Source organism: Amphiprion ocellaris, chromosome 5 (assembly GCF_022539595.1).
Source record: "Amphiprion ocellaris isolate individual 3 ecotype Okinawa chromosome 5, ASM2253959v1, whole genome shotgun sequence".
NCBI classification, from domain to species: domain Eukaryota; kingdom Metazoa; phylum Chordata; class Actinopteri; family Pomacentridae; genus Amphiprion; species Amphiprion ocellaris.
The window spans coordinates 18546662-18568697 of NC_072770.1; the positions used below are offsets into that span (position 1 = coordinate 18546662).

Sequence of the window (22036 nt, forward strand, 5' to 3'; positions counted from 1 at the left end):
GAATTGTGGTTCAAACAAGAGTCGTGTAAGACTTAATAGTTCAACGTTTTAGTTTTTATTTTATTTTATTGCAGTGTTCTTTTTAAATAGCAATGATACTCTCCAAACAAGAAATAAAAATTCAATGCTTTTTGAAAACTATAAGCAAATTAGTAAACAAAGAAGGTTTTTTTTTGTCACACAAATGAAGCACATTACAGTAAACCACACTACATGAACTGGTAAACAGAGAAAAAAAAAAGATTTACAAAAGCATTTTAAGAATATCTTCTTGCTTTAAAACTGTCAATTCATCATTAACTCTTAAAATGACTCAATATGAAATGGCTCCATCAACTGTAGCTGAATTTATTTTAATCATAGGTTAAAGATGAGGCCTATTCTGTGCAAATATACTGTGTAGTTTGGGCATTTACACACTATGCAGAAAGTTTATTACTCAATATATTTTTTTTCTTTCGAATCACCCTGTTGCACTAGAAGACATTTGATTATTTACACTATATACAAACATGCATTGTTGTAATTGCTTACCATCATATAGTACATGGTTTTGCTTGTGCTTGCATTACAGAACCTTTGAACTGTAAACTCATTTTACACACTGTAGAAGCTGAAACAAAAAAAGCAATTTGGTCTCTTCAGATCAAAGCCCCTTGATGTTATTGTAATTTGATATCAAGTATTTCAGCTTAACATTTGCAAATGGTCTTCGGACATGTCAATGCTCACAAGTAAATTTAATGCAAACCAATATTTTCTTGTTTGTCACATCAGTACTGATTGTGTGCAACTTCTTTTGATTTTTGAGAAGCAGCTACCTTTGTCTTCACCTAACTGATGGGCCAAAACATCTTTTTAAGAATATAAACAAGTCTCTTCCAAGTAGAAACCACAGGACAAAGGGCTTACAGTGTGTTGTTATTCAGGCGCACAGCTTGGAGTTTATGCAGTCAAGTACATTTTCTAAAAAAAAAGTTCTTTCAAGTGCTTAAATCTAAGTGGCCCGTGCAGTCATTTCCACTGCAAATATTGAACACCTGTTCAATGAAATTACACTTGAGCCAGTAGTCACCAGATTAGGAAGCAAGTCCACCTCATTGAAGTTCCACAGATGATGGTAAATGTTGACTGGCAGATGCCAAATAGTCTGGGATCGAGTTTGTCACGTAAAAAGCTTTGATTCAGTGGTATTTCCTTAAAGATAGCCAGGCAGGTTGGAAATTATGAATGGATGGACCTGAAGAGTTGTATCAGTGGTGCTCAGTCACTCTTAAGGAAAAAATAAGTGGAGAAATTTAAGGGATTCAAAAAACACAAACAAGTCAAAAAGCCTTAACTAAAACATGGCTAGAGACCAACCTGCTTCAACTTGAAAGCAAATCCTTGGTGATGGTTTGATTTCACATCAAAATAAGATGTATTTTATTAAGGCATTTATGCTTATCTGTTATTTACACTTATTTGTGTCTTCAAAGCGCCTTGAATTCCTCCTGTTCAGTCTTCTCTTTAGTCTTTCCGAAAAAGCACATGAAGTGTGTTTGACCCTCTTCTTTGTAGCTTGTCTTTTCAAGGATCAGGTTGCGCTGCTTGGCCTGTTTTATGTTCACGTCTGTCCGACAGGATGTGGTAAATGTAGGATTCTAAAGGATGTCCAGTGTTAGAAAAGTCAAAATGGGAAAATACATTGTTTTTCACAAGATTATTTTCAAAGAACAGGATGCAGTCTCATCCCATGTTCTTTCACCCATCAGCTACGTGGCAAACTGTTGATAAAATGCCAGCTTGACCCTCTCGATGTGGTGGCACAGCTTGATGGCCGGTCCCAGCTTCAGGTCCATGCACTCCTGCACTGTCGGGAGATTCAGCAGCAGCAGCGCCTGACCGTCAATCTCCTACAAACACACACGAGTTCATATGAGATGCTATTTCGATATGTTTTTTATTTAACTGCCTAGAGCTGATAAAATGCTTCGATTTCTCACCGTGGATACAAGTGTATGATGCGCTTATTGCAGTAGAGTGAGCTCTCATTCTGTGTGGCCATGTCCATTACATCTGTGAGTATTTCGTACCTGATCCAAGAAAATCCTTGCAAGAGGTGCACAGTCAGTGGTCCTGATGAAGCGAACCACATCAGTAACGCTCCACTCCAGGGGGCTGGTGTCCAAACACAACTTCTGAGGAGGCTCAGCCTTTGACGTCTACAAACGCACAGATAAGAGCGAGTCAAACATAAACTCAGATCTCCCCGCCAAAGTGGAAATGCTCACAACTCAGTTTAACCCTTACAATTGATGCTGAGAAGGGTATCAGACCTAAATATTTCATAAAAGAAATTCTGGCTATTTGAGTTTCACTGACTTCCTCAGAAGCTGTTAAAAAAGGTTTAAAGGCCCCAGTGAAACAGTGAAGCGGTTGGAAATCATTTTGTTTCCTTGAAGCAGAATAATGAGGCCAAGTGTAATGTGGTGGAAACACGATTCAAAATGTTATTAACCCTTTGAACTACATAACCCGCCAGCAGGATTGAAAGACATGCTTGTTTGTTTTTTAAAGCTCCCAAATTACACCATTTACCAGCCAGAAACTGCAAAAAAGTAAAGAGAATTGTTGGACTTTATTGAATTAAAATCACCTTTTCGACATGTCTTATTTAAAAATTTAAAAAAATTTAAAAAGTTTGCAGTTACCAGATTCTGTAAAAACAACAACAACAACAACAAAAAAAACTTTAACAATCTGTGGCACATTTGAGAAGTCATGAGTGTCTGAGCCGTAATAAACAGTCACATGAAAAAATTTCAGGGAATTTTCAACAGAACTTTGCTGAACGTCTGGCTGTTTACACATAGCAAATAGGAGACAAATATAGAAAGTGATAAAATATCTATTGTATGTGGAGCCAGTACTTTTTTTTCAGTTTTGGTAACACTCATGGGCACCTGAGAAAATGTTGCAGATTTTGATTCCAGTATTATTTATTTTTGGAAAATCAATATTAAGAAATTCAACTTTCAGTTTTTGTGATTAATGGCATGATAATTTTGTAAAATTGAATAAAACACATTTTAAAGTTCTGCCTACTTCTTGTTCTGTTGTATTTATAAATGCACACAACTTTATATTGCGGCAAAAAATTAGCTCACAGTGAGAATGTAACAGGAGCAAAAAATACAAAGTGCTTGGGCTGCAGAAGGTTAAAATGCAATGTTAATGAGAGGAAGGCAATTATATATGACCAAAGGGGCAGAGTGAAAAACAAGAACAAAAAGAATATGATTTTTTAATAGGTGTGTGCTATTTAGAGATTCACTGCCTGGAAACATTAACCAGAAATATTGCAAAAGTTGCCTTTTCTTTGTAATTTTCATTACCTTTGGTGACGGTGGGCGGTTTTCATCATCAGAGAATGAGGGTGAACGTGGTTTCCGTCGCCTACGTGTCGGCCTGGGTGTTGCCGGTGGGGAAGGGGACGGAGTGGTGGGCTGAGATTTACTGACCGACTGTTCAGAATCATCCTGTAGGTCATCTTGCAACTCAGAACCAGAATCTTCACTCAAGGAGTCATCTTCATCTAAATCTTCTTCTTCTCCACTGCCCTGTGAGCCAAAGATACAGACAACAAACAGTTAACACAAAGAGATGTATCATTTAATATAATGCTGAATGCAGAAAATTCCCATGTGTCTTATACCTGTGGAGACCCAGCAGGTGTGTTGTCCACAGAGGCTGAAGAGCGTCTCTTCTTATGGACAAAGAGCTGCTTCCTCCTCTTCCTCCTCCGCCCTCTTCTCTTCACTCCACCCTCCAGATTGGAATGACCTCCTGGTGGACGGCCGACACGTTTACTCTTCTTCTTTCCATAGTAATATGCTGGTGAAAAGACATCAAACCTTCTGTGTAATGTTGTATCTGACATATCTAAGAGACTGTAATAAATCACTGAGATAGGTGGAAATTAATCGCATTTTAATGCGTGTATTCTTTAATATTCTCAGCATCGATAAATGGGATGGTAATGTGGTCTGAGTGACATGAAAAAAGACAAAAGAAAAGTAATCACTTGTCTGTTGCTATCATATTGCATCAGTTTCTTAACCTCAACACTGAGGCGCAGCTGCAGTAAACATATCAACAAATCTGGGACTTTGTGCTGACAAAACAGTTTTGCACAAAATGAAAGAGGCCAATTATAGCACATTTTCTGCCAACCATGCCTGCTTATTCAATGCCCGCCAAAGATTATTGCAATTAGTAAATCTGAAGCTGTATCACCGTGCTTCACAGAATATTTGCATTCAAGAGAGCATTCATGTAACCACTGAGGATTTCTATTTATGAGCAACACAAATTTAAAAAATGAATAAGCTTTGTGCTAAATAAGAACAATTTTCAAATATGTCTAGAATAACTGATAAGGTATACTGATTCCTGTACAATTAAAAATGGATGATTTAATAAATTTTTATTAGGTCCATTGCCTCTTTTGTTAAGATTGCAGCCACCCATGATTACTTGATACATAACTGTAAATCTCAATGAGCTGTCTTTTAGTTACATAGAACCACCTACTGTATTTGGTCTTGGTGAGCACAGAGCAGTTCTCCGAGCAGCGCTCCAGAACCATACGAGGTCCAAACAGGTTTGGGCAGCACTCTAGCTTAATGCAGGTTTTCCTGCAGAAGTCTGCCACACGGTCTGCAGTTCGAACAATTTCCACAGTGGCTCGGTAACTCTTTCCCTTGTACCTGATGTTTAAAGCAAAGTTGAACAGGGAACAGATAGTGATAAATCTTTCACATTTGAATAAATGTTAGTCCTTCAAAAACAAAACAGCAAAATGAATGTGACTATTTCGACTCATTTTAGCTTTTATTATGTTCACAGGTGATGTAACAAGGCTATGACCAGCAAGGTCTCTTTTAAAAGTAACACAGAAGCTGTCAGCTAAATCATAGTTGCAGTCAAGGCTCAGGAGATTGTGCTGGGTTGCAGTGTGCAGATATCTATTTCTATTTGTGCTTCAAGTATGTTTTTAATGCAGCATGTGCCCTCAAATAGGCCAGCTGTGAACACTTGTACTATTCCTGCAGGTTTTCTAAAGAGCTGAGGATTAAATGGTGTTTCTCCTCACTTGGCTTTGAGTGTCTCTCCATGGCCTTGCCAGCGGCTCTCCTGGTCCAGCTGCAGCTCCCTCAGCACACGACTGGGCTTGTATGCCGAGTTTATCAGCAGAGTTAAAACCTGGAAACAAGATATGAGAAGAAATGCAACAATATGAGGTTATCTGCAGGTTCGGAGAGCGGGACTTTTATTCTTTAAGAGTGTTATTTATTGTGTAATGACATCAAAGTTCCAAAATGACTATGAGACAAGTTTAGTGTCTTTACTTTTGTGAAAGTCAATCAAAGTATAAAGTGGCCTTTACTGTGATCTATATTCTCTACCAAGTGTGCCAGTTAGCAGATAATCATGATTTCATATATTTTAAGTACATTTTGAAATAAAATACAACCAATTGAACTATTATAATACGGATCCACAACCAAACTAGCAGCTCTGTGACTTTGACCCAGCAGCGTTCACCATGACAAACAAGCTGATGCCTTCATGTTTACAATGTGCTGCATATTAGTGAGCATGCTTAACTTACACTAATTAGAACTAAACACAAATTTCACTAAACTTTAAACATGTCAGAGCATGCATTTTGCAGGCATTTGGTCATAAAACAACGCCAAAGTTCCAATACATTCCCCAGAGTCCTCAGTGGATTTTTCAGACCATATTTGACAGCTGACTACAAAGAGCTACATGTACATAAAGGCCTTTAATATCCAACAGTTAACACGTAGGCTACATTCTGTGAAATAAGGTTGCCAAGTAATTTCCAGAAGATTGTAGCTCTAAATACTGTGGCTTGTACAGCTCAAAGATAGGTTCAATGCACAGCGTGAAAGAAAAGAAACAGCATCTCTCCTAAAAGAAGACATGTGCTGCCTACACATGTATTATTTTCCTTTAACACATTAAAATAATATTTTTGTGCTATTGTCCTCCTCAATATACTTTAGTGTCATTTATATATAGGAACTGAAAATTAGTTGAAAAGCGTGGAATAATTTCTTTTAACTGAATTTTTACACCGTCACTGCAGTCTTGTTAATCACTGTCTCCATGGTGAATGCAGCCATACAATGATGATGTCCTTACACAGAAAAGACAGTCAATTTCATTTTCTGATGACCACATCACTGTATATGTGTATTTATGAATGTGTTTAAACCCTATAGGAGGAAGGTGCTTGAGAACTGCAAAATTACCAGAAGAACTCCTGAGAATTTAGAATAGATTGAATCTTGTCATAGTGTACCACATTTTTTTTCCAAAGTAATTCTGTCACAGATGTCTGGATTTGGTAGTGTTATGAGGCACTTGCGACAGAGCAGCAACATTTGAACTGCGCTGGCTGTCGGTTTTAAATGCCATGAAAAATGCTTGTATGATAGATTTATTTGTAGAAACTCAGAATGAGGGCAAATGTCAAGCAACACTAATATGGTCCCACATTCTTATTTAGACCTTGAAATTACTTAGATCAAATTCAATAATTCTCCATACCACACAGGAAAAAGTACATTGGAAAAAAGACAACTAAATGTTTAGTCCCTATTTAGTCTCTGGGGACCATCAACAGCATTTCCATTTAACTGTGGACATATTTCAGTTTGGCTCAAATTGATGAACTGATTTCCCGGCATCACTCTTCAAAGGTATGACATCAGCCTGACTAAAATATCTGGCTCAATCTATTACCATCAGCCTTCATGTTTGTGTTTATGGATTGTGATATTCATACAGTTAACAGCAGCAGGAGCCTTCTCACCTCTTTGAGTACAAGGACACAGTTTCCAGGGCCAATAAACTGAGGCAGCTCGGCAATGCGTCCCTTGTTAAGATAAGGCCCTGAGAAACAACGATGGTTGAAGTAGATCTTGGGACAGCAGTACTTCCCGTTGCCCTGCCCTGCACAGGTTCACAAAATGAAATACAAATGACGGAGCAACCACAGACAACGCAGTCAGTCAGAAAATTGAATGCACCGCAGTTTAGGATCCTAAGACCTGAGACATGCTCACCTGTCTCTGACTGGTTTGCCATCTGCTGCCTGACAGTGTCGGGTGATGAAGACTTGGGTGGAGTTCTGCTGTAAAGTGATGAAAATTGAGTTCAGTGTTGAAAGGTTGCTGGACTTGATCCATTTAAAGCAATAAACCAATCACCACCTCTCCATTAATACTCACTGTTTCTCTGGCTGCACCACAGCAATCTTCCTCTCTTTCTCCACTGAAAAACAAGGAGAGACTAATGTGTGCTCAGTCACGCTATTACACTGTGCCACTTATTCTAGATCAGGGTGAAGTAAGGGTTGCATTATGTTAGTCAGTGCTTTAGTAACAGTCTCATTAAAGCAGCCGTGCACAGGCCATGGGAGTCCACAGCGATGACTCATGTTGTATACCTGAGGGCTTGATGGGGTAGACAAGTGGATAGCCGTTTGTTTCACACCAGCTGACGGGGAAGATGTCGATGGAGTCCACATGAACTATCAGCTCTGGCATGGGCTGCTTCAGACCTATAAAACCATATATACACACACACATATATTACAAAAGCACTGCCTATATATTGTGAGCAATGGTAAAGATGCTGCAGACTTCATTCTTACACGGACATAGGAGTGGCATCATTATCCCGTAATAGTAATAATATGAAGTATATTTTAAAGGTGTGTTTTGTACTATAGTATTTCCCTTTATGATGAAATGAATTATTCATTGCAAAATTACTAGTCAGTTGACATCTTTTTGTCAATCTTGTAGCAGTTCCATGTGATTTTTAGATGCAAAAATGTAATGCATTTTATGAAGAATGTTTTTCTTCACTGTAACTCCAGCTATTTAGTCAAAACAGTCAGCTATAATGGTAGAAAGGTTTATTTTTTGGGTGCTTTAAGTGTACATTATAAGATGTGGTGTTGTGTGTGACAACAGTAATTATGCTTATGAATCAGTGAAAAATGCTCTAATTTATGTGTATGTTTCAGAGCTTTCTTCCCAAAACAGTGGAAGAAAGAAAGGCGGCTGATCAACTAGGTTCATTCTGTACATGTTATGTATTGTAGGGCTACAAGGAGATTATACTTGTTAATTTTTGTCTACTTTCTTCCACCAAAGTAAACACATTCATTTAGTTTCCATCTCACCTTCCAGGCTCAGCCAAATGTACTGCCCTTTGACCCTGGTGACTGTAGCCACGTGAATGTGCTCAGGTGACAGCGGGTTGACAGCCTCAAGTTTCATGGCCTCTTTAAAGCTGTGGTCACACTGTTCCTGCAGGTAAACACAAAGAGCTGTTTCACACTAGAGGATGTTTTTTCTTGGTGTGAAATTTGTCCATGACAACACAAAAGAGAGAAAAGTCACAGTGGGTCGCCAGCTTACATCCCCATCACGCAGTGGGGACATGTTTTCATCGCCGCTATTTCGATTACACTGTCAGTCACGTTGGTAAAACCTCATTTCTCACTTTTTGTCATTTATGACAGGCATGTTGCTGTGGAAAATATTTCTGAATGTATTGGAAAGAAAAATATAAGCAAAGTTGGGCAAGATGCTTATAAAGTGTAGTGATCAAAGCTACCAGTTACACATCATCAAATAAAGCTGCACTTTACTGAAGGTACCACCAGAGGAATGTAACAAGTTAAAAACAACCAACTGCATCAGGGGCTACTTTGTTTAAATCTTCAGTTTAATTTGATTAATTTGCTACCTATAGACAGTGAAAACACTTAGCTAGGCAGTAGTTAGCAATATTTAAATTGCAGGAGCTGCATTTTTTTTGACAAGAGGTCAATTGTGCCACAGAATACCATTAGAAATGAAACATTGTGGTCTTTAGCGATGCTCCAGCCTGCAAATCACATTATCCAGACATAAAAGGATTATAACAGTTTGGTACAGGAAAAAAAAAAAAAAGCTCAATCATTTTTCAATCAAATTGTTTTTCATATCACACATCTATAAAATAACTGCAATATGATTTTGACTGAACTGAAAAGTTCACTGTGCTTGACATTTCAGAAATGCCTGGAAAAGTTTTGTAGAAGCTACTATGATACTTCTAAAGGGGTTTCCACTGAAAAGCTATTTGATTCAGACAACTGTGCCATAATTATTAATACAGGGTATAGTGTTTCAAAAGATACAGAACTACAAATAGAACCAAATAATTCTTCCGGCACTCATGCTCACGTATCTGCAGTAGAGAAACTTTGTACTAAAACACTGAACTGAGCTGTTTTCAATTTATGATTACCCTCATGCTGCTGAAGTAACACTTGTATCTTGCTGCATTGATATGTCAAGGTGTTCATACAAGAAGTGTGCAGGAAACTGATATTGTGCATTTTAGGCTTACAACTCTCAGAGGAATACTGTCAGCTTTGTGACAATTGTAAATTATTTGGTCCTGCATCTGGCATTTAATCATGCAGAGGTGGCACCTGTATACAAAGAGTTTAAATGTTTAGTAGCCTGAACTGCTGCTTGCATAACGAAGCCCAAGCAAGAAGAGTGAGTTTTTGGCTCTGACTGGGTTCGACTAATCTTGAAATTTTAATTGATGCATACAGGCTCACTGCCTGTGGACACAGCTTTCACAACATGATATGATAACCATATACAAAAAAACACATTTTATTGTTGTTTTGCTGGTTGGTGAGGGTTGGAAAAGCCTCTGATGGTGGGTTTTACATAAAGGATGGTCCAGTGGAGGCTGACTTACAGTTGGGAAGCAATGCTGAGGAGCTGCTTCGGCCTCACACTGTTTCAGGTAATCTGCCCAGTCAAAGTCTGGACCCTGGTATCCTGCACATGATACAAATAAAGAGAGAGAAATGAGCTCAGATTGAGAAAGTATGAAGGATCTAATTACTGCTATCACAAACATTCTGATATTAAGTTATGACAAAGAGATATGTGACAGATCAAACCTGGTGGGGGGCTGAGGGGGAGCCCATTTTTTAGGCTCCACTGAGCAGGGAAAATCCCTGGACTGTCTCTGTGACACAGGAAAGAACGACCAGCACCTTCTGACTCTTCAATACCACAAAGGTCGTCCATGGTCACCAGGAAGTACTGCTCACTGAAAACCTGAGGTACAGAGGTGGTCGTTTTGGGACACCCAGACATTGTCAGGTACCGTTTGAGGCCAGATACCATTTCCTATTTTTTTTTTAAAACCAACTGAGTTACAAACAGTTTGGCAATCAAGATAGAAAATATTAACAACTAAGGCAAATAAACAATAACTGGGAAGAAAAACAACACTGCAGCGTAGGAGAACCAGATTTGATAGGAAAGTCTGTTACCTTGGTGACAGTGGCGGGTCTGATGGAAATAGGAGCAGCAGGGTCAACAGCCTCCAGTTTCATCCCTTCCTTGAAACAATGAGCAGAAATGGCAGGCTGATCCTGAAACAAACAACACACACACACACACACACACACACACACACACACACACACACACACACACACACACACACACACACACACACACACACACACACACACACACACACACACACACACACACACACACACACACACACACACACACACACACGTATGTGGAGTCATTTTCAAAAGCCCTGATCTCATGAATGTTTCAGCATCCAGAGGAGAGCATCACCAAACTCTTTGCTTAACACATAATTACCAAAATCTAAACTGGTGAATAAACAGTGAAACGTTCAGGTCAGGAAGGAGACCAGATAAGAGCACTGTTGACAGTACCTTTGTGAACTCTGCAGTCAGAGCTTCATCCTGAGGCAGTTCACTGATCCTCTGTCTCACCTCCTCCCACTCCTCCTCGGTCCGCAGTGCCAACAGGTCTGAAACAAACAAATGCACATAAATCAGCTGAGAAGAGAAAACTTGACTTCCTGACGACTGCAGTATAGTCTGGTTATCAAGGACATACTTTTTTTATTTGAATAACTAAAACTACATTCTTGCACTTGGCAAAACACACCCTGTTTGTCAGATTGTTCTTTGGTCTAGACCTCCAAAAAGTCCACAGTTAATTAAACAAGCCAAAAAAAAGAGAGAGAAAAAAAATCAATGCTGCCCTACAGTTTTGCAACCACAAAACACAAGCTTCTTATCACAGAACACTAGGTTTCAGACCACTTTATAAACAAGACAATGAGCAGAATTAATAAGGTTGAACATAAATTATTACCTTTTATCACTTATAAATATGCCTTTTATCTTCCATATTCTATTATTGAAGGATTAAAAAGGTCCACCTGAAGAGTTACCCTCTTTCAGATCACTTTTACTGCTCATTGCACTCTGTTATTACCTTCCAAAAGCAGTATCCCGGTATGAAGAAACTACATTTTAGCAATAAAGCACGGTATTAAATATCAATAAGACTAAAGCTGCAGTGGTACGTAAGGCAGATCAGCTGTGTCAGTTGAGACTTACAGCCTCTGGTGCTTCTTAAAGCTTGCAAATTACCAAACTTTATACACTTGTAGAGTATAAGCAGATTGTTGTCCTGAAAACAATGATCTATCTAATCCTGCATGGAAATTAATTTCAAGGTCTAGTGGGATACTATTACTTTTTGAATAGTAGTCTCTTGTATTTCATAAGCATGAACTTGTCAAAGAATTCGGAAAACCCACATAATGTGACAAATACTTATTTTTCTAATAATGATTAGTAATAAAACAAGTTTTGATTCAGGGTTTCAACACAAAGGAAACTGTGTAATGGACAATAATAAAGTTATGCTAAATAATTGAACATGCATCCATGTGAATTCTTTATGTGCCCTTAGATCTGAACTATTACTCACGCCTGCTTTGGCAGTAAACATGGACATGTACAAATCAATTTTCCTTTCTTCCTTTCCTTCTAAATATAAAACCTGACCCGTGTCAGTGGCGCTGACCTGAAGGAGGCCTGAGGGTGCAGCCGTGCTCTTTGGCCCAGCCGGGTGGGTGGAGGCGTGGGTGGAGATAAAAGAGCCAGAGGGTTGCGGGTGTGTCTGGGAGGCCCTCGGTGCCTACGAGGCGGAGCTTCAGCCTTCCTCCGACGTTCTCCTCCACCTCAGCAGCCCAGGCCAGCCCCGGGTCAACGCTGTCCTGGAGCTCCACATAGCAACCGGCACACAGAAGCTCCACTGGGTCTCGACCACGCTGGGGCTGGAAGCGGGTGAGGGGTGGTAAATACGAAGCGGACAGCTCACACACACAAACACAGATGAACGCGCGCCACAGCAAGGAGAGGAATTTGTACTGGAGAGAATGTGCTGCATGACTAAGTGGCAGAACTGAAGCTCAGTGACTGAAAGCTAACTAATGGCTCTGAAGAATTTCTCAGGCTGTTCCTTCAGCGAATTTGCTTTCAGCAGCACAGCCTTGGTGGTGTAAACAAAAGCTCAGAGACTTGTACTTTGTAGACTTTAGACGTCACGCAGGATACACATACCAGACTTTATAACAGATCTAAAATCTGATATAGTTAGGACATTTTCAGCTTTTTTCCTACAATTTTGTCATTTACATACCAGCATTAAAAACATAGTAAATGCTTAGAGATTTAAATCTACACTGTAGGTAAAATACAAATAAGTACAAAACTACAGCAAAACAAAACAGTCTGTCTGCATGTGCACGTGTTGAGACTGCAGAGATCACCTAAGGGTATAAACAGTCAGCTCGGTGGTTTTCTCAGGTCAGTTGTATTTATTGAACTTGTCTCACCACATAAACAATAATTGGAAAAGTGTGACTTGATTGTGAAAATCTAAACAGTCTTATGTCTTTTAAAATTAATCAAATCTGTACTGACAGAGGAAATTGTTGTTGGCACAGACGTAGTCTTGAAAAAAAGACAAACGTTAACGCCCCACAGCCTCTCGTATCTCCGTCTTACCAATTCCAGCAGGTTGGCAGGCACACTGCACTCCTCAGCCAAGGCCTTTTCCAGCAGAGCCTCCCAGTCCTGATGCTTCTCACGCACACCTGAGGTAGATAATTCACATGCACCATTTAACTTATTCATCAAATAACCAGAAGGCTCTTAAGATTGCCTTGAATCACAGCATCAGCTCCAAAATAAGAAATATTATGAGATCCTTCCCATCTGGTAAGACTTTCATATTATAAACAACTTATATTTGTGTCATCCATCACACCCGGAAAGAGAAAATTGAGTGTTTCAGCTGTTTTGGTATTTTGTTTAGTGATAATTCTTTGTTCTAGCAAGTTAACATACATGCAGGTGTCTAAGTGATAATTCGGCCACCATTAATTTAAAAAAACTACATTAAAAATAAGTCAAATTATTTCAATGGTGAGATTATCTATTTTCAGACAAAACGATTTTTCATTTAACTAGAACATCAGAAGGGAAACCCAAGAGTTTCACCTGTGGGCAACTGTCGCAGCAGCATATCAGGAGAACAGAAATAATCATCATTCTGAATGCACACAAGTGCCATTACTTAGTTGAGCTCGACCATTAAATTACAATTTCACATCATGTGCATAGAAAGAAACTATGTGCCCTCTGACTGCAGAGCCTGTCCAACCACAGGATCTGCCCCAGGGGCATTCGTATAAAAAGACGGAAACCCTTAAAATAGAATTCTTAAAATTACTACTAAAAATATAAATCATCAATTTAAGAAGAACAGTTAATATATGAAATTTTTCCTGGTTGATCCTCTCACTATGCTTCCTACAACTAAAAAAAAAAACACCATATCAGTCGCCGCCATGCCTCACCCTCAGGGGGCCTCATGCTCTTGCCGTGCTGCCGGCTCCAGCCCAGAGTGTGAAGGTCTGCTGTCATGATGTCACACCAGAAGTCGGCACGGCGGTCGTCCTGGTATCCCTCGTAGCGTAGCAGCAGCAGCTGACCACATGTGGTGATGATGTTTGCCACCCAGTAAGGGTTGTCAGCCTCAGAGCGCACACAGACCTCCAGCTTCATGCCAGGAGTCAGTCCTGTCTGCAGGCCCTGGTCCACCTGACACAGAAAAGTTCAATGAAAACTTGCAGTTAAACTACATTGTGACCTGCCAAGGGACTGCGGATGGAAATTAACTTAAAGCTAACTCTAGTGCAATACATCAAATGGCAACATTTATGTTTAATATTGTACATGGTCCCTTTTTAAATAAACTGATTAATAATAACAATAATAATTTCAATTTATGCTCTACAGCTGGTTACACAAAAAACAAAAGTGCTTCAAAGAAAAGACAGGAGTTTTATTGTGCATAAATCTTTAGTGTTCCCCACTCATTGATTTATTTGTGGCCACTTGCCGCAAATATCAACATTGAGCACCACATTGATTTTTTGTTTTTTTTACTTTTTACAATGGGTAAAATCTTATTTAATTGTAGAGTCACACCACCCCCCTCCTCTCCCTCTCAAACACATTCACAATGGACCAGTCTGTGAACAGCCCCTCCTCTCCATCCACAATCTGAATCAAAACATGGGTGGGAGGAAGGACTGTTGTTGGGTTTTCCCTGCTCAGAAGACAGCCGGCTGAATTTCTGAATAGAATCAATCCGTAATTCATGAATGTTCAGCATCATGAAGACCTCTGTGCAAAACTGATGCATTTAGGTTAACTCTGTTAAGTTAGTTTATTGATTCAATTTCAATTCAATTTTCAATTCAGTTCAATTCTTGATGCTCTTAACATACAGCTGTTTGCTCACAAACTCTTCAGTTAGATTATTATAACCATGGAAGCAGCCTAGTGTACCAGATCCACTGCACCAAACTATGGTAGGAAGATCTCTGACTTTAGGTCTTTACTTTACCTATTACTGTCTGCAACAACTCTATAGTGCTGAAGAGGCAGACGCAGACCATCACAACACTGCATGTACCGGTCCTTTATATCCTTTTCTGGTGCAGCAAACACAGTACACAACATTTGCATAGCCGTTTTTCTGAAATTTAGGCCTATATACACAATTTATAACTAATTACAGTAGGTTGCTCACTTTCCACAACGAAGGCCCTCTGGACCTACGTCACATCCCAGTTCTCCATGAGGCCTACACTAATTATTATTTTTTGGTCACAAAGTACTTGCAAATAAATTATTTGCAGTGGAGAACCTAATATGTAGCATTATTTAATAATTTAGGAAAGCATGAGTGTGCCTCCCCGCTCCTTCAAAGTCAGTTAAAGCCACAAACAGATTCTAATTGTGGGGGAAACACTGAACCTGCATACCAGCTGGCAACTCCTGTGCTAAAACTGTAGAAGCGGTGACACTACAGTGACTTCTGTGTACATAAATGGATGCTGCAGAAGGTATTTATAGGAGCTTATTTACAGATTACTAGGGACTTTATTATCTGAAAACATTCCAAACATACAAGTATGTTTTCAGATTTAAGAGACAGTTTGTACAGATTTTTACACAGAAGTCTAGTAATCGATTATGAACAGCCAGTAGAAGCTTATCCAGTGATGTGTGCCAGCCATGAAGATTGTCACTCACATGTTTGAAGCTGTGGTGGGGCACAGAAACAGCTCCGGTCTCCTCCAAATAATCGTCCCAGTTAAAGTCAGGTACATCCTGAGCAGAGTCTCCATCTGGAAGACACGCACATACACAGTTTTTCTTTTCCAGTCTGCTTTCCAACATTTTATCTTACTCATTTCACACAGCTGTTCAGTTCTTACCGGACTCCAGTGTCTCCTGGCTCATGCTGGTGCCCCCTCAAGGCCACGACTAGGGCTTCTGGGAGGCAACAGAGGAGGAGCGTTATTAACCAGTGAGTGGTCCAAAATATTACCAGATCCGGTATCCAGATTATCTGTTTCTTTTTTAAAATAACCAAATCCTGCTGAATTCTTCTAAAATTGCACTACTTTGGCTCCAGTGCAGCCACCTCTCTCTACTTGTAATTCCAACTCTGTGATCTCGAGCAAAGTCCCGCCCACCGAACTAAATGATTGGTTACACATGACAAGTGCTGGCCTATCAATACTGAAGGATAAGCGTTGAAAAGTTCTCTATGAATTAAACAATATCATTTCAACAAAGTTTTGTTTTGCAGTTTGTGCTACTCTTTATTTTGACAGCAGGATTTTCATCTTAACTACAAATTCATATCGGTTCCAAATAAAGGCAATAGGTGCCCTTGATTGGTAACAACTGATATAATAATCTAATCAATACTGGTTCTGCAAAAAAAAAACAGTCTTTGGTTGACATTTAGTCCAAAAGTCTGGCCACAAGCAGAAGAAAACATCTTTAAATCAGAATGTGAAGTATTGCACTTAACACCCCTCCTCCAGTCATCTGTAGCACATGATTACTACCGTGACTATCTGTAGAGCTCAACATTTAACCACACTAAGATGTGACAGGTAGCTCTGCTGCCATATACCAGCCTGTTCAGCAGTGCACAAGCCAAAAATGTATCAGAAAAGAGTCGTACAAAGAGCTGGAAATCGTCACTAAGGCTTCCTCTGGCTGGCTCACATACCTACAGTACAGCATACTGTACTGTAGCTCACATCTATCAGCAAACAATATGGCAGCCGGCAGCTACAGACAATTAAAATCATGACAATATCTTGTGGGCAGAACAACCTGCACGACAGGGTCAAACTGCAGACTGAAGACAAACCAAATCCAACAACGTTCATTTGCAAACTCTGCTCCAAGGCCAAAAAGAAATGAATTTGCATTTGTTTGAATCTCTCAGCCGTTCTAAAAATCAAGGACTGCCGGGTCTTGATAATAGAGCTGCCAAATCTTTGCTGAAGTTCCAACATTAATATTCAAAGTGCTTCTATTTGGTCCTGGACTTACCACCTAAGTAACACACCAGATGGTATGTGATAGCTGGAAAATATATGAAACTACGCTAATCTCACGCAGCCTCACTTCTACTTGTGAAACTCATCTTTCTAAAAACTGTGTGCCTTTTTTTTCTCCCCTGACGTGAATGTGGACACACACGTCAAACTGTGACACATGAAACTGACCCACAACATTGTGAGAAATAGATGAAATAAAGTTAATACAACAAGAGAGGTGGCGTGAATGAGGGAGAAGGGGAGCGCTGGGCGTGACGATGGAGGAGAGCGTGCTGTATGGGATGCTGAGGAGAGCTGCTCTGTCACTGCAGCTCCATTCAGCCGCCCTGTCAGGCCCGTCTTTGTCACATCTGACGTCTCTATTAAAAACCATCAGAAGCCACCCCCCCTCCCGACCACTGGACTGCCACTGCGACCCCCGCGCTCCGCCTGGGATCAGCGCCGCCTTTCACCCGTGACCCTGCTCCAGACTCCCCCCCGTCTTTCTTCCCCCTTCCTCCCTCCATCACACACATACACCAGAAGGCCTCATTGTCCCGGGGAGGGGGTCAGTCTTAACACAAGAGAGGAAAAAAAAAAAAAGAGCAGCGCAGATAGGAGCAGAAATACAGACTTGAAGTTAAGAAGCTATATTCTAACTCCTGATGCTAAGCTGACATATTATGAAGGAGGGAGGGATTTCAATTGATTATATTTTGCACCTCCAGTATCTCCAAAATCATGGGCCCTCTGTCTAAATGAATTTCACTTTCACTTTTCTATGTTTTAGATGCAGCTCAAACAAGATAAATCAACCAAATAAAACAGCGCCTTTGTTTGAGTGCCGTTTCTAAGTGGTATATTGCTTGCAACACTTCTGGCATCTATCTTTGTACAAAATTTCAAAAGAAAAGCTTTCATGCTCTGCTCTGACGCATGAGGTGGTGGGGCTTTCTGCAGCACAGCCTCGGCTCGTACAAGCAGACAGGAAGAAAAGCAACTTCCCCTGTTTCATATACAGTAAGTGGCCAGCGCGGACCACAGCTCGCAGCAGTCTGCCTGAATCTTTCTGCCACCAGAGAGTCTGACTGAACCTGAAAGAGAAACGGCCAAATGAGCGCACACCCACGCCGATGTACACACACACACACACACACACACACACAAACAAGCACTCCGAGACAACCAAGATCCTCACTACATCCTCTTTATCAGCACTTACTGAATCATAGTCTCATCAGCACTTAGCATGCCACTGAACATTTCTAACAAAGCCTTTCTCAGTGGGAAACACAACCTGACAAAGTAGATTTTTACAGGCACTACAGCTTTTCTACAAAACAGAATCAACTTCTAGAGAAATATTTTCCCCAAACACCTCTTACTTGCATCTGTTGACCACCAGAGGATGACTTTACATCATAAGCAGTAATGTAGTGAAAAACAAGGTAGAAAATAATATCTGCAACCTGACACGTACTTCAACAAAGTTTTACATCAGAGTTTGTTATTCTAAATTTTGATATTGGTTCCAAATAACAGGTATCGGGTCTTTGATTTCTAATAATCAACACTGATATCCACCCCGAAAAAATTACCTATAGTCCAAAACTCTGTTCCCAGACAGAAAAATGTACAGAGATGGATTAACTGCACTTAACCAAGCTGTAGTGAAACATAGAAAAATAATAGAAAAACCCATAACCTCTCATGTATTTGTTTTTCTTTATTATTTGCATATTTGTGACACCATAAAGTGTGATATTACTTTTACTGTACATGCTAACAAACATGCAGGTAGTGTTTTTGGTTTTGTGGCTCAATGGACACCCTCACCTCAATACAAAGGAAATTACTCAAGTTTTATTTACAGTGTTAACAGGAACATGTTCAACAGCAACACATCTCTATGGGAAATGTGATCACCTAACTCTAAATAATCCCCAGATGTCATTTTTCAACACTTTTTACCAGAACTATCTCTTTGGTAGATCACAATAAAAACTGTTTACGGTCAAATCTGTGCATTATATTAATTAAACGTGGCATTATTTATGGAAATATGCGCTTCTGCTATATATTTCAAATGTATTTTTTGCAACTGTGAGCATCACAAACAAAATTCCCCTCTTCTGCTTTGTACTAGAATAGTTGCACAACTACGGCTGATGTGTCTTTGGTCCACAACACCAACAGCATCTGGTTTATAGTTCATTAGGGTCAAAGGTCATCAGGGAAATAGTTTGCTTTTTGGAATTTCTGATAAATGGTCCTTGAAAGTGTTAAAGCAGGTTTAAACTCCTCTTAACATAAATATGATTTTTTTAAAAAAACATGAATTATTGAGAAGCAGGTTGCACCCATCAGGACTGCACCTTACAGCTCCCATGGCGATTTTAAAAACGCCAAATGTTTTATCATTTCAGCACAAATATCACGATATGTGCCTGTTCAATAGTAAAACTCAAACATATCATGCTACAACTTTCTTTTTTTCTGCGGCTTGACACAATAGAAGTCTATCTGATAACATAGTTTGCTTTGATTTAAGGCTCCTTGGATACTCGGAGTTTGTTGACATGCAGGCACCACATGTGCACAACATAATGAGCCAGGGACAAGAGGGAAACCCTGAAAAGGAGGACTTTGTTTGCAAAAACAAACACAGTATCAGTCGTATGGAATTATTTCAGGCACAGAAAGGATAAAGTTGATCAAAAACAGGCACTTTGTTGGCATGAGGTGGCATAAATTTGTTTAAATCAGCATCACAAAGCTCTGAGGGATCAATTGAGATGCAAAAACCTACATGAGAAAGGTTCAAAACAACTGACACTCAAAAAAGTAATCTCTATATTTTTAGCTTTTTTTTAAAGATTATTTTTCATTTTTGAGATGCATCGCCCTACAAAACCTCCCCAATCACTCTACAAGGATATATTATTTCCCATTAGTCATGTAGTGAAAAATGCTTGTTATCACAACAAATATCGCAGAAAACCTAAATATCGCGATGTTTTTTTTCCACAAAACCTCAACTTCTGTAATATGAACATCACAGTTGGCAACACAAAGGGCTGCACTAATAAAAGTTGGCCTGCTCAGTGAATGAAAAACCAGCAAACCTGTCCAGCAATTCCAGACCGAGCATGCAGATGGAAAAAAAGGCACGTTTTCTTGAATAATTTCATTGAGCTGCTCCACTCAGTATCTGGTTGTCATTGCACAGCGGCACGTCAACCGGAGCCGCGCTGCCAGTGGATCCCTCAAGTTGCACAATAGGGAAGTTAAGGGCCAGAAGAATAGCTGCTAGCTTTGCATTAAGTGCAACGTGGAATAAAACAACAACAGAATAACAATAACATAGCGAGCACTATCCAGTGTTTATCAGCTTTTTAGTTAATGGCGAAAGAAATAGCAAATAGTTAATGTAGCCTGTTTGGCGATAGCTAAAAAACAAAACAAAATCGGATGAGGTCGTGCAACCTTCATTATGTAAGCTCCAAGATATTATAAATATACTGTTCAAGGGCAAATGAATGGAAATTTCCACACAAATCCTTGAAGTGTAACTAGCTTAAGATTGCACCGCTCGTCCAGGCGAGCCGCAGCATTCAGAAACAGAGATGGGCCATCAACGCGATGGCTTTGCAGGGAGCCACTACAGCGCCTTAACTTTCACACTGAGCCCAACATGACACGTACCGTTGGGGGGAAATTATCTAAATAACCCGTCCGGTGAATCAAAAACCCGGGTGCTGTGCGTGTAGCGGCCGTGTGGGACTCCGTGGACACATGGTAACATCGCCTGTGTCCGAGTCAAGTTACTGAACGTCACGGCTTTGAGCAATAAGAGAGCAGGCTGACGAGCAATAAGGGCGCTTACACTCGACCGAACCTCTTTTTGAGAGACGGGAAAAAAGACGAACGCGCCACCGGCGTACAAAACACCGCTAGCAATTTGTGACAAACAACACGGCGCATGTGAATATTTAGTCGCAAAATTCGCCTCTTACCGCTAAGTAGTTTTTCCAAGTCGGTTTTTAGATGCCGTTCCTCTCCGCCTGCTGGCTCGTAGCAGCGTTAAGCTAGCGCTAACAGGAAGCAGGAGCCCCGGTTGAGCTTTGCAAAATAAGACGGCTATAGGAATTAGCGTTGCAACCGTCGCCTAGACAACCCGCGAGGCTTTTCCTGTCGAGGGTCAAACCGCGTCTCTCCTCGCAGCCTCGCGTTAACTTGACGCACTTCTCGTTCACGACCTCATTCCAATATGGCACAAACGGCCACTGCGCATGTTCTGCCGCCTATATGCCTCTGAGCCTGGCTACATCACACTGACTTCCATCTTCACACACACAATAAAACACCACACAACCGGAGTCAAGATTAAAAAAAAAGAAGAAGAAAAAAAAAATCCACAACACACACAAAAGAAGAGAAAAAAGCTGAGTGTGTGAAGCTCGCGTTAATTCCCATAAACAAGGGCAGGGTGAGCCAGATCAGCCGAGGAAAGGGGCTTTATCCCCAGCGGAATCAACACTGAGTTAATGGTTGAACTGGAATTAATTGCACATATAATCGACCCACTTTCGATAAGTGGAGTGTGTCTTTGCCACAGAAAAAAAGCAATTCGTCTTGTAATGAATTGGAATATAGATAGTGTTATTGAAGATGACCTCGAGTGGCTTTAATTCCCTTCAGTGTAATATTTCTTAAGTAAATAAAAACACCCCACAATGCGCTATATAAGGGGCTGCCTGAGCCAGTAGTTTGAAATAAATAACAACACCGCCCCACCATAATCACTGGATAAAACAGCCATATGTCATTGCTGCTTCGGTACTTCTGCTGCACAGGGATGTCAAGTCGGTTTTTTTTGGGGGGGGGGGGAAGACAGGGCGGGAGAAACTGCTGGAAATATGCGTTGACACTGTGAGTGCAATGCTCAAAGTCCATCCGTTTCATATCATAAACGCGCTTTCTTTGCGAAATAAGTGCATTCTCGTTTGGCAAAGCCTCTCTTGGAGTCTTCAAACCTAACCCGTTGTCTGAAACAGATTTTGTCGCTCACTTGGATCATATATAGGCTTCTGCCTCATATAATCCT

The 22036-nt window shown here is 40.2% G+C and overlaps 1 protein-coding gene across 4 annotated transcripts; it reads right to left on the minus strand.

The window, feature by feature from the left end:
* Positions 1-36: 36 nt before the first annotated feature.
* Positions 37-21097, minus strand: sfmbt1 (Scm like with four mbt domains 1). 4 transcript variants are annotated; one of them, XM_023299320.3, is made up of 21 exons: positions 20946-21097; positions 15805-15862; positions 15620-15714; positions 13873-14116; positions 13019-13107; positions 12033-12285; positions 10865-10962; positions 10439-10540; positions 10061-10220; positions 9853-9935; positions 8270-8396; positions 7526-7639; positions 7308-7350; positions 7143-7210; positions 6890-7029; positions 5138-5247; positions 4576-4751; positions 3698-3828; positions 3378-3602; positions 2076-2204; positions 37-1895 (listed from the first exon to the last, which is right to left on the minus strand). In XM_023299320.3, the coding sequence occupies exons 2-21, from the start codon at positions 15827-15829 to the stop codon at positions 1755-1757; spliced, it is 2553 nt and encodes an 850-aa protein (XP_023155088.1). In that variant the 5' UTR covers positions 15830-15862; positions 20946-21097; the 3' UTR covers positions 37-1754. The 4 variants fall into 4 exon arrangements, with proteins under 4 accessions (XP_023155088.1, XP_023155086.1, XP_023155085.1 ...); XM_023299318.3 differs by having other exon boundaries at positions 3698-3876; positions 7143-7207; positions 20946-21096; XM_023299317.3 differs by having other exon boundaries at positions 3698-3876; positions 20946-21092.
* Positions 21098-22036: the final 939 nt, after the last annotated feature.